This window comes from Gossypium hirsutum, chromosome D11 (assembly GCF_007990345.1).
Source record: "Gossypium hirsutum isolate 1008001.06 chromosome D11, Gossypium_hirsutum_v2.1, whole genome shotgun sequence".
NCBI lineage: Eukaryota > Viridiplantae > Streptophyta > Magnoliopsida > Malvales > Malvaceae > Gossypium > Gossypium hirsutum.
In genome coordinates, this window is record NC_053447.1 from 53,857,320 (window position 1) to 53,874,332 (window position 17,013).

Sequence of the window (17,013 nt, forward strand, 5' to 3'; positions counted from 1 at the left end):
ACCAACCAATCATGACAATGTCAATCATTCGAACATTCAGTCAAACTAGCAACAATGCTGCCATGCCAAATAGTTAGGGCTCGAATCGTACTTAATTCAACCACTTACAAATTTAATTATTTAGCTATTAAGCCAAGCCCAATCAGCAAGATAAATAATCAATTTAATCATAATATTTATTATTATCAAACAAGTTATTGAGTTTAGATCCCACACCTTATTTTACGCTTTTCTGTAGCACACTAGCGAATCTCGCAGTTCCTCTAATAAGCTTTAAAATTAACACTAATTTGAGTTGAATCATACACGCAAATGTCTTTCAGCTTTATTGCTGACTTAAGGCATTTAAGTTGGCACACTTCTCGAATTATTAGATCTGAAGGCGAATCGTGCTTGAGTTTATTGTTGGTTCCTTTGTGTTCGAGGTTGTTTTCTCCTTCTACTATCCTTTTCCACTTGCGAATCCTTCCTCCAAGTCTGCGTGTTCATTTTCTCCTTTGGGACATATCTCTTTTATGTGTCCGTAATGTCCACACAAAAAGCAGACGGCGGGGAGATACTTATACTCAATCCTTTGTAGAGTTCCATTAACTAAAACCTGAGAGATCAATACCTTCTCAAGGTTTACATACACCACCATCCTTGCAAACCTTCGCCTAACTCTGTTATCTGTATTGTAGTCTAATTTTGCCACTTTTCCTACCAACCCTCCTATCTTCCACAAGATTTGTTGTTTATACATGTGCCCCGACAAACTAAGAAATTGAATCCATGCCATAACCATGGTTGGGTACGATTGTGCTGTGTTGAAATTCGTAGTCCAAGGCTGTACAGTTAGATACTTCCCATACACAATCCAAGGCCCTTGGCACAAAACCCTTTCAAAGCCCTCTAAGCTTTGGAATTTAGCCAAAAAGTAGCTGTTCTCAACGTCCATTAGGCGAAACGATTGAGACGATTTCCACAGAGAACAAACTTTATTGTGTAGCACTGAATATCCGATGTTCCTGCCAATGAGCTTAATTACCACACTACGGGCATGTCCTTGATAAGGATCTGGTTCACCCGCTTAGAGAAGTTGATCGATGGTATGCCATTAATAGGCGACCGCACAACATTTGTTCCGATAATTCAAAGTCCTCTTTGTTATGGAAAATATCCGTAGTTGTTGCTCGTTCTTCAATCCGGAGGCTAATTCCCAACAAACAATCTTTCCATGACAAAACCTTCTCTATAGTTGGAGTTGACTCCATTACCACGTCCGAGTCCCTTTCTATCTCCTTGATGCAAACATTTTTTATTAAGAATTTAGTCTTTCTATTTTTCAAATTTAAATATAAGTGTAATTGCTAATACTGTTAAAATTCTATTATTAAATTTATGTCCATTACGTCATTTTTTTGTTACATAATTATCAAACAGGTATTTTAGATTTCAAAATGTTACACTAATAAATTTAATAAAAAAATTTAATGATTTTAATAATTTAATCTAAATTTTAAAATTAAAAAAAACCAAATTCTTAAAAATGAAAATATAAAAGCAAAAATTCATAATAGATAAAAAGTGTACTTATAACGTATTTTAACATTATGATATTGATTAAATAATATAATATTATTCACCCGAACCTATCCAAACCAACCCAACACTTGTAAAAAGCGAAACCAGCCAATGATAGGAATGCTGGTGGTACAAAATTGGCAATACTGAGAGAGAAATGACAAGAGCCACTGCAGCTTTCCATAACGTCGAGCAAAGGGTATATATATATATTTTCAGTTTCTTTAGTCATTGTATATTTGTTTCTTACGGATCGTCATGAGCTGATCATATTTTTGTTTATTCTTTCTTCAGAAACGGAAACATCGTGCAAAATCATCCAAAGTAATGATGAAATTGATAAGGGAAACTCGAAGGTTGGTATATACTCGATAGTGAAAAACTACGTACCAACCTAACCTTTGCTTTGTTTTTTATTTGGTTGTTTTATGTTGACAAGTCAACTTATGAGTTAAGATCAAGGACAAAGATATAGTACTAACAAGCCAAACAAAAACTGCTACTTTTTCCCAGAAATCAAATGAAGAAAATAAAGTCCATGTATTTTCTATATGTTTTTTCAGGTCATATGGGAAACAAGGCAGGAAGAAGAAGAAGAAGAACAAGAAGATTCAATTTTCAAGCAGGGAAATCTCCGGCCTCGGTAAGACTAGTTCCTTTCATCCAATATTAACAGTCTTAAAAATATTGTTGATGAAATTTAATAAGTTCAATTGATTTTTTTTTGAAAAATAAATTTTAAGTTTAAATTCTGATTGGATTTTTTTAGAACTTTTCTACTTGTTTTTTTGGGTCTGCTAGAATTTTTTTTCCTATAATTGTTTCATCTAAAAGATATATGTTGTAAGAGATAATTTCAATTAATTCGTCTTTGATTTTTTTTCTAATATTAAAAAACCCATTTAACCAATGATTAATTTCTTCTTTCTCTCATTTAATTTTATTAATTTGATTACTGTTTGCAAACGAAAGGAAGAAGCAGCAGAGTTGCTGGAAAGAAGCTGCGGCAGCACCACCTCAGGCGCCGGCTTAAGCGGATGGAAACCGAACTGGCAAAGATGAAAGCGGAGATGAGGGACTCGGCTGAGTCCCTAATGGCAGCTAAAGTAGAAGCTGATCAGGCTGAGGCTAAACTTCAAGTGCTGAAGTTGAAGCTTTTGGCAATGAAGGAAATTGAAGCTTTTCTCATGGGTTTTCTTTGACTCCAACTATAACCTTTATTTTAGAATGTATAATTATCTTTCGAGTTTAGGACCTTCATGTCCTCCTTGCTAGGTCACAAGCAACGCCTCCTTGACTCATTGGAGGGCTACAATCGATAAGTATCATGAACTCGAGACTTAAATATACTTTTCTTATTTATAAGAGTTGTTCTTGTGTAGTTAAATTGGAATGATTCTCTTACGTTAGTTGGGGTTCTTACTCTTTCCCATTTTGTCTCCATTGAGAGCTGATTTGGGTAGATTGAGAGAAACTTTCGAGATGATGTTCGGTAATTCTCGAATTTTAATGGTGAAGCATCATAAGGGCATCGAGATCGATGCAAATTTGACCAATGAACTGGATTTTTCAGTTTTCAACTTAGGCTGGAAGAGCTGAATGATCCGAAAGGAACCATCGACGAGGTGAGGTTCAATCTTCAACAGATTGGAGATAGCTTTTTTAGAGTAACACAACCTAATCTTTACCGTTCTTTCCCCAAACGGAGAAATTAAAAACGATAAGCTCGTGGTTAAGCCATACCCACAGGCGGCTTTGGAGGAAGGTATAAGTCAATGGTAGAAAATTAATGTGGGTCCACGAAATTTTAGCTAATATTTTAGAACTGCAAATCTCTTTGGGAGCGATGAAGGATCGGTTCAAATTAAAATTGTAGGCTCTAATTTGTTCTTGGTTCAATTCTCGAATCGAAAGGTCCGAAACCGGGTGGCAGAATGGTTAGTGTATGAAATGGCTGACAGGACTCCAGTCTTTGAAGTTTGACATGTAGAAAAGCCTTAGTCCCTTATACATGGTACATTCCTTTGAAACTCTTTACTCAATCTAGTCCCATTTTTAATTTTTGTTTGACAAGGGGAGAGAATTGGGTTCTTCATCTTTGAACTCTGAACCTAAAATTTTTTCCGCTGAACCAAAGGCTTGGTTGACACGACACAGCATAAGCTTTTATACTACAAAAACATGTCGAAATTGTGATTATAGCTGAAATTCCCAAAATAGTTAAAGTTGTATTGAGAGAGAATAAATGTGGAGGTCACAATTGAAGTTACTTGGGCGCCACCTAAATGCCTTCATTGTCAAATCTTTACACTTCGAGAAAGAACGCCACCAGGAGCTGATAGTTATAGGGAAATGGATGCCTAAGTAGGTACTGCAGTGCAGTGCAGCTTACATGAGGAACTTAATTTTAAGGAGATAGTGCAAGAAGTTGAGGCTGTTAAACAAATTGTTGAAGTTATGAGGGAGCAATTGATGCAAGACCAATCACATGAGGTTTCCAGTTTTAGTATGCAAACAACACAAGTGTAGGTAAATAGAAATAATTGTTTCCCATCTGAAGAAGGTGCTTTCAGGATAAAAGATTTGAAGTGTTACACAAGACAGTTGAAGGCGAGATTGAACCAAAGCCCAATAAACCTGTGGTGAATACAGTGATTTGGTTTGACGAATCATTTGAGACCAAAATAAAGGGGACAAATAGTTCGGAGGAATAATAGGCAGGTTAAAAGGTGTACAACAAATAGCTTAATCGGTGTAGCTGGTAATTCTTCTTCATCTCTTTCTTTATGAATTGTCATTTTAGAACAAGAGTGGCCTTAATGATCCTAATAAACAAAATAGGTTTGTTAATAGGATATGCAATTTGAAGATGGATATAGTTTGTTCGCTAGAAACTAGAATAAAGCATCACAATGCTCAGATACTTGTAGATAATTAAGTCGATGTCTGCAATGGTTACATAGTTTGGATTCTTTGGAGAGGTAAATTGCAGATTTAGTTGATTGAGGCATCAGATCATATGGTTACTTAAGAGGAAGAAAATGCTATATGTCTGCCATTTACGGAAGTAATAGGCATATTGATAGGAGACAACTTTGGGAGAGTTTGCCAAGAGTCTCTACTCACATCAGAGGTGATGCTTGGGTTATAGCTAGTGATTTTAACATCGTTTGTGTTGTGCGGAAGCGTGTAAAAGAGTAAAATTATTGTACTAAAAAATCACATTAAGTTCAATTCCCAGGAAAGAGAGGTGGATCGCAAGATCGCTTAAGTACCAGGTCTTTCCTAGCCAGAATATCCCTCAATCGTAATTTAATAGCACAATAAATCACTACAATCACACACACAATTCATGCAGAATAATACAATAAAGAACACAAGAATTTAACGAGGTTCAGCAAATTTTGCCTACGTCCTCGGGCACTACCAAATATATTTCACTCCAAAATACAAGTGAGAATTTACAAAGAGAGAGAGAGAAAACAATGTCTTAAGTAGAGAATGGCAAGTTTGAGATACAGAATGAGAGATGGTTATGCCTATTTATAGTTGAGGTTCAGGGATCAACTTGCAAAGTCACTTTACAATTTAGGGACCATATATTGCAAATATCTCAGATTTTATTATGCCAATATCTCGATACCCATATCTTTGACTTTCCAATATTTGATACCCATATCTTTGACTTTCCAATATTTGATACCCATATCTTTGACTTTCCATTATTTGATACCCATATCTTTGATTTTCCATAAATATGGATAATTCCCAATAATCTCCACCTTGAAGATTTGATTCGAGTAATCTTATCTTCACACAATTCTCTCTGCCTTTGTCAACAACACTTGATAGTGCCTTCTTCAACTATTAAACATGCAGAATATTGATCAAGTTCAAACAATGTTCGAACTTGATTGTTGTTACCACCTTGGTCATCATATCTGCGGGATTATCTGCAGTCTTAATCTTCTGAAGGTGAATTTTCCCCTCATCAATAATTTCCCGCACAAAGTGGAAACGTACATCGATATGCTTTGTACGTGCATGATAGACTTGATTCTTTGCTAAATGAATAGCACTTTGACTATCACAATACACATTAATATGCTCCTGGACCAATCCCAAGGTTTTAACCATACCTTGTAACCAAATAGCTTCCTTTACAGCCTCTGTTACAGCCATGTATTCAGCTTCTGTGGTTGACAACGCAACTGTAGACTGCAGTGTAGACTTCCAACTTATTGGTCCTCCAGCAAGAGTAAACACATAACCAGTGGTTGATCTTCGTTTGTCCAAATCACCGGCATAATCAGAATCAACGTACCCAACAACACCTTTACCAAGTGTAGTATCCTGCTTGAACAGTAATCCAATATCCATGGTCTTATGAATATACCGTAGAATCCATTTCACAGCTTGCCAATGTCCTTTTCCAGGATTATGCATATACCTGCTCACTATACTAACTGCCTGTGAAATGTCGGGTCTTGTACACACCATTGCATACATCAAGCTACCTACTGCATTAGAATACGGAACTTGCAACATGTATTCTCGTTCCGTATTCGTCGAAGGAGATAGTTGTGCAGAAAGCTTGAAATGAGAAGCCAACGGGGTACTTACAGGTTTTGTCTGCTCGTTCATGCCAAACTGCTGTAGTACCTTTTTCAAATACTGCTTCTGAGACAAGCTAACTCTATCATGAGCTCTATCTCTCCATATTTCCATGCCGAGAATCTTTTTAGCTTCTCCTAGATCTTTCATCTCAAACTCGAGATTGAGTTGAGTCTTCAATCTTTCAATCTCAACTTTGCTCTTAGATGCTATTAGCATATCATCAACATATAAGAGCAAGTATATGAAAGTTCCTTCTTGTAGCTTCTGAAAATACACGCAATGATAAAATTTACTTCTTGTGTACCTTTGCCCTTTCATGAACTGATCAAATCGCTTGTACCACTGCCTCGGAGATTGCTTCAATCCATAAAGCGACTTTGTCAGTTTGCAAACCCAATTTTCTTTTCCAGCAACCTTGAATCCATCTGGCTGAGTCATATAGATTTCCTCTTCCAAATCACCGTGTAAAAACGCGGTCTTCACATCAAGCTGAACTAGTTCAAGATCATATTGCGCAACCAAGGCTAGCAAAATCCAAATAGACGAATGCTTCACAACTGGAGAAAACACTTCATTGTAGTCTATTCCTTCTTTCTGAGCGTAACCCTTTGCTACTAATCTAGCCTTGTATCGAATTTCATTTTTATCAGGAAATCCTTCCTTCTTTGCATATACCCATTTGCATCCAATTGCCTTCTTTCCCTTGGGTTGTGTCACCAACTCCCAGGTCTTATTTTTATGAAGAGACTGCATTTCTTCATTCATTTCTTGCTTCCACTTTACACTATCAGGGTTACTTATTACTTCTGTGTAAGTAGAAGGAACATCATCATCTGTAATTGGAAGTGCATAGGCCACTATATCATCAAAGCGAGCAGGCTTACGAATCTCTCTTCTTGGCCTTCTATATGCAATTGAATCTTGTTGCTGTAGAGATTCTTGGGTAGGAACCTCTTCATCATTTGTCCCTTCAATATTAGCTGGATCATCGTTAACCTTTTCAAGCTCCACCTGCTGCAAAGTACTACTGGTTTTGTCATCCTTTTGTGAATCCTTGTACTTCAACATGGTTGATTCATCAAAAGTCACATCTCTACTGAAAACAATCTTCCTTGTATCAGGACACCAGAGACGATATCCTTTTACTCCATCAGTTATACCCAAGAATAATGCTTTCTTTGCTCTTGGGTCTAACTTAGATTCTTTTACATGATAATATGCAGTGGAACCAAATACATGCAAAGAATCATAATCAGTAGCAGATTTACCAGTCCACATCTCCATAGGAGTTTTTCCATTTATTGCAGCTGATGGCAAACGGTTAATTAGATGGCACGCATATGTAACTGCCTCAGCCCAAAATTCTTTGCCCAATCCAGCATTGGACAACATACATCGAACTTTCTCCAGTATAGTTCGATTCATTCGTTCTGCCACCTCATTTTGCTGTGGTGTATCCCGAACAGTGAAGTGTCGCACAATGCCCTCATCTTGGCATACTTGTAGAAATGGATCGTTTTTGTACTCAGTACCATTATCTGATCGAAGTCGTTTGACCTTTCGACCAGTCTGAGTCTCCACCATCTTCTTCCATTTCAGAAATGCATCCAAAACTTCACTTTTTCTTTTCATTAGATACACCCATACTTTTCTTGAATAATCATCAACAAAAGTAACAAAATAGTGCATACCTCCCAAAGAAGCTACTTTGGTAGGTCCCCACACATCACTGTGAGCGTAGTCCAGAATTCCTTTCGTATTGTGAATTGCTGGACCAAATTTTACCTTCTTCTGCTTGCCCAGAACACAATGTTCACAGAATTCCATTTTGCAAGAATTTGCACCTTTCAACAAGCCTTGTTTCGCCAAACTCTGAAAAGCTTTTTCACCAGCATGTCCCAATCGCATATGCCATAACTTGGTAGCCTCTGAATCTGCATCTTTCGTAAAAGCTGTTGATGTTGATCCAATAACTGTACTTCCATTTAAATAGTACAGATTATTTCTTCTTGTGCCTTTCATCACCGTCAATACCCCAGCTACTACCTTTAGTAATCCATCTCTCAAAGTGATTGTGAGCCCTTTAGATTCTAGGACCCCTAATGAGATAAGATTTTTCTTCAAGCTAGGTATGTAGCGAACATCTGTCAAGACTTGAATTGAGCCGTCGTGATTCTTCAATTGGATTGTACCTACTCCCATTGTCTTACAAGCGCTATCATTGCCCATAAAAACAACTCCACCTTCTAATTCTTTAAGACTAGAAAACCAGTCCTTACTAGGACACATATGGTAAGTACATCCCGAATCCAAAATCCACTCATCTGTATGACATGCCATTGCCATGCCAACTAAGCTAAAGTCTGACTCCTCATCATGCTCCGCTACACATGCATCAGAAATAGCTTTACCCTTTTGTAACTTAGGACAATTCTTTTTCCAATGCCCTTTCTCACGACAAAAAGCACATTCATCTTTTGCAGGTCTCCCTTTGGACTTACTCCGTCTACCAGATTTGTTGCTGCGCGAACGACTTCTTACTGTTAAGACTTCTGTAGTTGTATCTCTGTGATCTTTTTTATCTTTCTTTCGAGTCTCAGATCTATATAACGCACTACAGACTGCATCAAATGTGATTGTATCCTTCCCATGAAGCAATGTGGTGGTAAGATGATCATATTCATCAGGATGAGAATTCAACAACAGTAATGTCTTGTCTTCATCTTCAAATTTCTCATCCAAATTTAGCAAGTTTGCTAAAATTTTATTGAATGAGTTCACATGGTCATTCATCGACATACCGGGTGCATACGTGAATCGATAAAGTTTCTTTTTCATATAAAGCCTATTTTCAAGACTTTTTGTTAGAAACTTTTCTTCCAGTGTATCCCACAACTTCTTCGCTGATGTCTCCCTCATGACAGAGTACTTCTGCTCTTTGGCCAAACATAGGCGAATTGTTCCACATGCCTGTCTATTGATCTTGGCCCACTCCTTGTCATCCATCTTGTCAGGTTTTTCTTCAAGGGCTATATCCAGCTCTTGCTGACATAAGACATCCAGGATCTCACATTGCCACATACCAAAATTATTGGTACCATCAAATTTCTCTACTTCAAATTTCGCATTGGTCACAGTAGTCTTTGACGATGACTTTTCCATTTTTTTCTCCTCAATCCCAACTACAGTACGTGAACAGTGCCGTGAACGATCGTATTCCCCAAGTACGAATCTAGCTCTGATACCAATTGTTGTGCGGAAGCGTGTAAAAGAGTAAAATTATTGTACTAAAAAATCACACTAAGTTCAATTCCCAGGAAAGAGAGGTGGATCGCAAGGATCGCTTAAGTACCAGGTCTTTCCTAGCCAGAATATCCCTCAATCGTAATTTAATAGCACAATAAATCACTACAATCACACACACAATTCATGCAGAATAATACAATAAAGAACACAAGAATTTAACGAGGTTCAGCAAATTTTGCCTACGTCCTCGGGCACTACCAAATATATTTCACTCCAAAATACAAGTGAGAATTTACAAAGAGAGAGAGAGAAAACAATGCCTTAAGTAGAGAATGGCAAGTTTGAGATACAGAATGAGAGATGGTTATGCCTATTTATAGTTGAGGTTCAGGGATCAACTTGCAAAGTCACTTTACAATTTAGGGACCATATATTGCAAATATCTCAGATTTTATTATGCCAATATCTCGATACCCATATCTTTGACTTTCCAATATTTGATACCCATATCTTTGACTTTCCAATATTTGATACCCATATCTTTGACTTTCCATTATTTGATACCCATATCTTTGATTTTCCATAAATATGGATAATTCCCAATAGTTTGTAATCCAACTGAGAATGCTGAGTATAATGGTTCACAAGTTACTTGCTTGGCCAAATTAGATCTCATAGATCACCCATTCATATGCTTGGAGTTACAAAAGGACATAAAGGGAATTTGTTTCTCCAAGAATGTCAGATCGTGGTCCAAGTTTGCTCAAACTAAAGACTAAGGAACATTCTCCACTCTAATAGTTTAAATTCTTTAATTTCTGCATTGAACTCCCAACATTATGAAGGTTGGGAAAGCTTATTGGATACAAATGGTAAATGGTAATCCTGTGAGCTAGCTATTCTTTAAGTTGAAAGTTACTTGAGGAATTTAATATTTTGTGATAGCTTTCTGAAGGAGTTCTTGCAAGTTTTTGTACCAGTTGACACACACAATATGGTAGTTGTTCAAGTCACCTATTAGAGGAAATACAATATGCCATCTTTGAGATGCATGGGAACAAAACCTTAGGTCTTGATGGCTACATAACAAAATTTTGGTTTCTCATGTCAACAACAAAATTTCTAACAAAATAACAAAAACTTTTAACGATTAAAAACTTCTAAGCAAAACCGTTATAAGTCTTGGCTTCTCATGGCAATAGCAAAATTTCTAAGTGAATATCAAAATTTTAAACGTAATTATTAGATATATAATAAAATTTTGGTTTCTCATGTCAACAAAATAATTTCTTTACAAAATTTCTAATGGAATAACAAAACTTCTAAGAAAACTTGTTAAAAATTTTGGTATAACCAAATTTTAGTTTCTTATGTCAATGGCAAAATTTCTTGGTTGCAAAAGTAAAGCTGGTGACTAATCTGAAACCTTAGCCTTTCCTCGATTCAAGTGGTTGGTTCGTTTCTTGATTTAAATAATATTTTCATTCAAATAGTTTAAAATAATTAATTCAAGCCTATAACCCATTTTATTGTGAATTTACGAAATTACTCCTAACATTTTAACTTTTGTACAATTTAGTCTCTAAATCCGAAACTTGCAAATTCACCATTTTTTTAAAAGAAAAACCTTTCTAGCCGAATTTCCTAGGGGTTCATTACGGCCCATATTTTCCACCATTTCACACTATTATCATTGAATTTTACTATTTTCTCAATAGGTCCTTAAACACAAAATCATAAAAAATCACTTAACAAAATACTTATATTTAACTACCAATTTTAATAATCTATATCAAAAGTCAAACACATTCATGGAAATCCCTAGAATTTTAAAAATTTTACAAATTAGCCCTGACTTAGTTAGATTAAGCTAATACGAGCTCAAAAACATAAAAATCACAAAAAAAGGGACTCAAAAACTTTCAATGCATGAACAAAACACCATATCCGAAAGCTCCCTATTCTCTACAATGATTTTCGATTTAAGCAAAGCAAAATTGGAGAAGATGATTTTCTTTAAGTCATTTATTTAATTATTTACTATTTTACCCTTATGTTATAACTTAATAATTAACATAAACATGCCCGTAATTGTCCACTATCAACATGTATGGTATAACTACCATCTAAATCCTTTAGCTTGAGATTTCATAGCCATTTGACCTCTTTAACTAATAGAAATCAACTTTTGCATACTTTTCAATATAGTCCTTTTTACCTAATTAACTATTTAATTGTTAAAATTTCTTAACCAAAATTTAATACAACTCCAATAAATACTCGTAAACATTAAATAAATTTTTAAATGCTAACTCACTTGTCAGAATAGTGGTCCCAAAATCATTGTTTTCGACAGCACAAAAAATGGGTTATTGTAGTTCATCAACTAATGTAAGTTGTTTTTTTCGTATTACAATTCGACCATGTAATACCGCTTAATATTAGTTAAACATCAGACAATTAGTGAGCAACATTTGCTTCTATTTTATTTTTCTTATAAAACCATGTGAGGACAATATACAAAGTATTAATATAATTCATGAATAATTTTATTAACAAATCTGTTTGAAAAAATTACAAGTATACTTACACGAAAATATTACACTTAGGACACCATATCCAACAAAGATAGGATCATATTTTGTGACCAAATTTAACTCAAAGAGATTAATGATATTCTATGAGGGTAACATACTTATGACACGGTCATTGGACAAGAATTTATTAAGTTGCTTTCATAATGGTATATAATAGGAGAGAGTTCAATCATGGTACTTTAGTTGAATGACTCCATGATTAAATAATGTTGTAATTGATAGACAACAAATCAGAACTTAATGACAAATTATTTGAACATTGATTGTATATGTCCAATCGGTCTCTCCGCTAGCTCGACGTAACCCAAAACGGATTGCATGTAGAACTAACAATAAGGAATGAATGAAAATGATAATTAAGAGAAATAGAGTGCATGCATCACTATATGCAATGAATGCGTTTTCTCGCTAAGAACATAAGATGACTTAGAAATTAAATCAATTCCTTCGAATTATTATTTAATTGATTGCAATTAAATAATTGAATTTGAAGTGGAAATTAAAATAATTAATCATTGTAGTTTTATAGAACAAGGCAAATAAATATATTTCATCATAGATTCTAGTACGATAAAGTTGTTATAATTTTAACGGTATTAAAATTGAATTAAGAAAATAATTTAATTAGAAAAATTAATTAATTAACTAATTAATATTTTGAAAAATAGAAAATAATTATTGGGTTGGTAAAAATATGAGTGTTGTTAAATGTCTAAATAACACGTATAATTATTTCTAGTACATGAGACAAACCCAACAAGCCCATCCCAAGTGGGAGGGATGACAAACCCCTAGTGTTTATTAGAGTGTGTCGCCGCCTCTTAGTATTCTATATAAAAGAACATTGTATTTTCTATTAAAATATTATTTAAATATCCATTGTTCAAGTAAAGCTCTTATAACTTTTTCATATAAATAAGAACTATGAGTTGACCTAAACATATACAAGTGATGCACCAATTGAGAGTTGTTACTTTGTCAAAAATAGTGGTAATTTATTAACAGAATAAATTCTATTTTCTACAAAGTTCAAAAGTTTTTCGTTTCCCATAAAGAGAAAATTAACTTTCCTACTGAAAGTTAATCAAAGATTTCATTTTGAATGCTTTGTTCGTGTTGTTTAAGCCCACACTCAAAGTAAGCTAGGATTTGATGATAGCGACTAAAATCATTTGATAGAATGTCAGGAAATGACATAGACTGCGTTGCCCAAAGCACATATAATAATTGGGTCTAGGGTTTATTATTATAAATACCACAAGGCTCAATTTGAAAAAAAAAATTAAACTTCCGTTATGGAACACTCATTGTTTTCTTAATCGATTTTTCTAACAAAACATTTTTTCAAAATCACCTTAAAGGTTTAATTATGTCTCCAATCCTTATAATCTTCAAAATTTTAAAGTTAATCTATCTACATTTAATTTTAGGAATTTAGTCCTATACTTATCTAATTTAAAATTTAAATTCCAATTAATAAGACTATTAATGAACTTTAAACTTGAAAATTTTGGCAATTTAGTATTTAAATGCCTTATTTTAAAAAATAAAAGTCCAATTAATAACGGTATTAATGAACTTGAAATCTTGTCTTTTGCTTATCTAATTTAAAAATCAAAGTTTAACTGATAACACTTTTAATTAACTTATGTTAAATTTAAATATGTGACATTTTAATATTTAAAGGTCTGATTTAAAAAATTAAAGCCTCACTAATAATACATGTCGAAACCATTTTTTTGAAAACAAAAAATTTTAGGTTGCCGACTTTAAAAAATGAAAATTGGGAGTCGCCACCAATCTTTTATTAAGGTGTGATTGGGTCACCTAAAACGACTTTGGTCTACGAATTTTAGAAAAACGGGTTCGGAAGTCGGTTACGTATGAGGAAGGATTAGCACCCTCATTACGCCCAAAAATTGGTACCTAGTTAATTAATTAATGTCTTAAGGTCGAAAATTTTAAAAATATAATCTTTAAAAACTTAAAACGTTGCATATTAAGACCTTTTTCAATTCAGAGAAGCAAAAATGCCACACCCAATACGTTAGGGCACAACATTCTAATTTCCCCCAAAATGAATTAGGTCAGAATATTTATACAATAAAACTTTAAAAGAACATCCACTCATCCAAGATTTAAGAAATCACACCCAATACTTAGGGCACGATCCCTTTAGAATCCCAAACTCGGAATATTTCCTTTACTTTAAAAGAACGTCCACTTATCCAAGATTTAAGAAATCACACCCAATACGTTAGGGCACAATTCCTTTAGAATCTCAAACTCGGAATATTTCCTTCATGATTTTTTTAAAAAAATCTTCATTTCGAGAAATCAATGCGTCACATCCAATACGTTAGGACACAACGTGTTAAATTCCCAATAATGAGTTTTTATTTTTTTGATTGAAGAGAAATGCTCGATTGTCGGATTTAACGAAGAAAATCGGAACCCAATATGTTATGGCTCAATTCCCTTGAAAATCCTAAATACGAACATTATCTCAATTTTAAAAAATTTCTATCTTTAAATGTGAGTAAAAAAATGATGTAATGTGATTTTATACATACAAATGCTATAATAATAACAATAATAAATACATCATCGACATAAAAATAATATAAGCAAATGAATAAACGAAATAATAAAAAAAAGGTAATCCATGACATGCAAAATATTAAATGTAAACACAATTATACAATGGATGGGATATCAAACAAATAAATAAGGATCAAAAGACGTATAATATACACATGAAAATTATGAAGATTAAAAATATACATATAATTTACAAATAAAATTTTGGGTTATAGAATTTATATAAATACAATACATAATATACTTATGCAAATAAAGAAAAAATATAATTATACGTACATATATAAAATAATAAAAAATAGATATATTTTAAAAAAGAAAAAGTGAGTATTTAATCATTAAAAAAACGTAAATATATACATATAAATATGAAAATATTCATTAAAAAAATATAGGAAAATATTCATTTTAAAAAAATATATACATGTACATATAAAAGGAATATACATGGATAAAAAAAATTAAATAATGAGTACATTATCAAAATTAATTTAAAAAAAAAATATACATATATATACATATATAAATGTGAGAAAAATATAAGTTAAAAATATGTGCATAAAATATACATGTATAGATTTTAAAAAAATAAAAAAAATGATTACGTTATTAATTAATAAAATAAATGAAAAGAACAAAAAAAGAAAAGAAAAACTAAATTGAATTGCAATAAAAAAAATGGGGTAAATCCGCAAATAAATAAAAGTAAAAGGATTAATTTGAACGCATGAATTACATAGAGGGGCTGGAAGGGAAATTTTCCCTTTTCCTCTAAAACGACGCCGTTCAACTTAGACCCAATTGAAATAAAAATAAATAAAAGGGTAAATTAAGAAAAATAAAAAAAAAACTTAATTACAAAAATATTAAAAGGCGGAGGGGCTAAATAAAATAAATAAAATAAATAAAATTCGCAGTGGTATCACCTTCTCCCCTTTCTTAAAATCATAAATAAGTAAAAAAAAATAATCGAAAGAAAAAAATAGTAAGCCACCTTTAAAAAAACTACCAATCGTTCTCTTTTTTATTCATCTTCCCCTTTTCTCCTTTTTTTCAATGAAGAGAGAGGCCTCTATTTATAGTTGAGCCTCCCCAAATCCAACGGTACAGATCAGTTACATCAACGGCTGAGATTAAAGGGTATCTACAAATTAAATCTCTAAGATTACAAAATCATATATTCTAAGATTGCATATCATATCTAAGATTATATATCATATCTAAGATTGCATATCATATCTAAGATTGCATATATCATATCTAATATTGCATATCATATCTAGGATTGCATATCATATCTAAGATTGCATATCCTCAAAAATTATGTTTCCATATGTGAGCCCGGGCTAAAATTGGGTATTACAGCTGCCCCTCTTTGCTCGTTGTCGTGTAACAGGAACGGAGCAAAGACTTTAAAAATGCCCAATTTTGCTCGGTCTTGCTGGAACATGAAACATCTTCAGAAGTATAGGAATTAGTGCCATCTTTAGTCTGCCTCACTGCAACTTTAGGACGATAAGACTTGCTTATTTAGTCTGCTTCACTGCAACTTCAGGGAGATAAGACTAGATGCGATTTGCTCTCTGCAACTTCAGAGGGATAAGATCTAAGGTTTTAATCCGCTCCACTGCAACTTCAGGGAGATAGGATTATCGGCTTTAATCTACTCCACTATAACTTCAGGGAGATAAGACTTGCCATCTTCAGTCTGCCCCACTGTAACTTCAGGAGGATAAGACTTGCTTACTTAGTCTGCTCCACTGCAACTTCAGGGAGATAAGATTTGATGCGATCTGCTCTCTGCAACTTCCGAGAGATAAGATCTAAGGTTTTAATCCGCTCCACTGCAACTTCAGGGAGATAGGATTATTGGCTTTAATCTACTCTACTGCAACTTCAAGGAGATAAGACTTGCCATCTTCAGTCTGCCCCACTGCAACTTGAGGAGGATAAGACTTGCTTACTTAGTCTGCTGCACTGCAACTTCAGGGAGATAAGACTAGATGCAATCTGCTCTCTGCAACTTCAGAGAGATAAGATCTAAGGTTTTAATCCACTCCACTGCAACTTCAGGGAGATAGGATCTACAATCTTCAACCTTCTCCGCTGCTGCTGAGGGAGACAAGGCTTGGTGGCTTAAATCTGCTTCCCACTATCTTGGAAAGATAAGATCCGCCGTCTTCGATCTGCTCCACTATTGCTTAGGGAGATAAGATCTACAATCTTCAACCTTCTCCGCTGCTGCTGAGGGAGACAAGGCTTGGTGGCTTAAATCTGCTTCCCACTATCTTGGAAAGATAAAATCCGCCGTCTTCGATCTGCTCCACTACTGCTTATGGAGATAAGATCTACAATCTTCAACCTTCTCCGCTGCTGCTCAGGGAGACAA

The 17,013-nt window shown here is 34.1% G+C and overlaps 1 protein-coding gene across 1 annotated transcript; it reads left to right on the forward strand.

Annotated features, from left to right (window-relative positions):
• The first annotated feature begins 1,647 nt into the window (after nt 1-1,647).
• Nucleotides 1,648-2,944, forward strand: LOC107963410 (uncharacterized). Its single transcript, XM_016899937.2, has 4 exons — nt 1,648-1,762; nt 1,858-1,919; nt 2,127-2,206; nt 2,536-2,944. Exons 1-4 carry the CDS (start codon nt 1,721-1,723, stop codon nt 2,763-2,765), a joined length of 414 nt encoding a protein of 137 aa, XP_016755426.1. The 5' UTR covers nt 1,648-1,720; the 3' UTR covers nt 2,766-2,944.
• The last annotated feature ends 14,069 nt before the right edge of the window (nt 2,945-17,013 follow it).

What these genes read in the sequence shown, in the direction of transcription:
- LOC107963410 (XM_016899937.2), top strand. Translation starts at nt 1,721, where the DNA reads ATGACAAGAGCCACTGCAGCTTTCCATAACGTCGAGCAAAGG. An exon ending in TCCATAACGTCGAGCAAAGG is followed by an intron (nt 1,763 to 1,857) that starts GTATATATATAT and finishes TTCTTTCTTCAG; the next exon opens with AAACGGAAACATCGTGCAAA. An exon ending in TTGATAAGGGAAACTCGAAG is followed by an intron (nt 1,920 to 2,126) that starts GTTGGTATATAC and finishes ATGTTTTTTCAG; the next exon opens with GTCATATGGGAAACAAGGCA.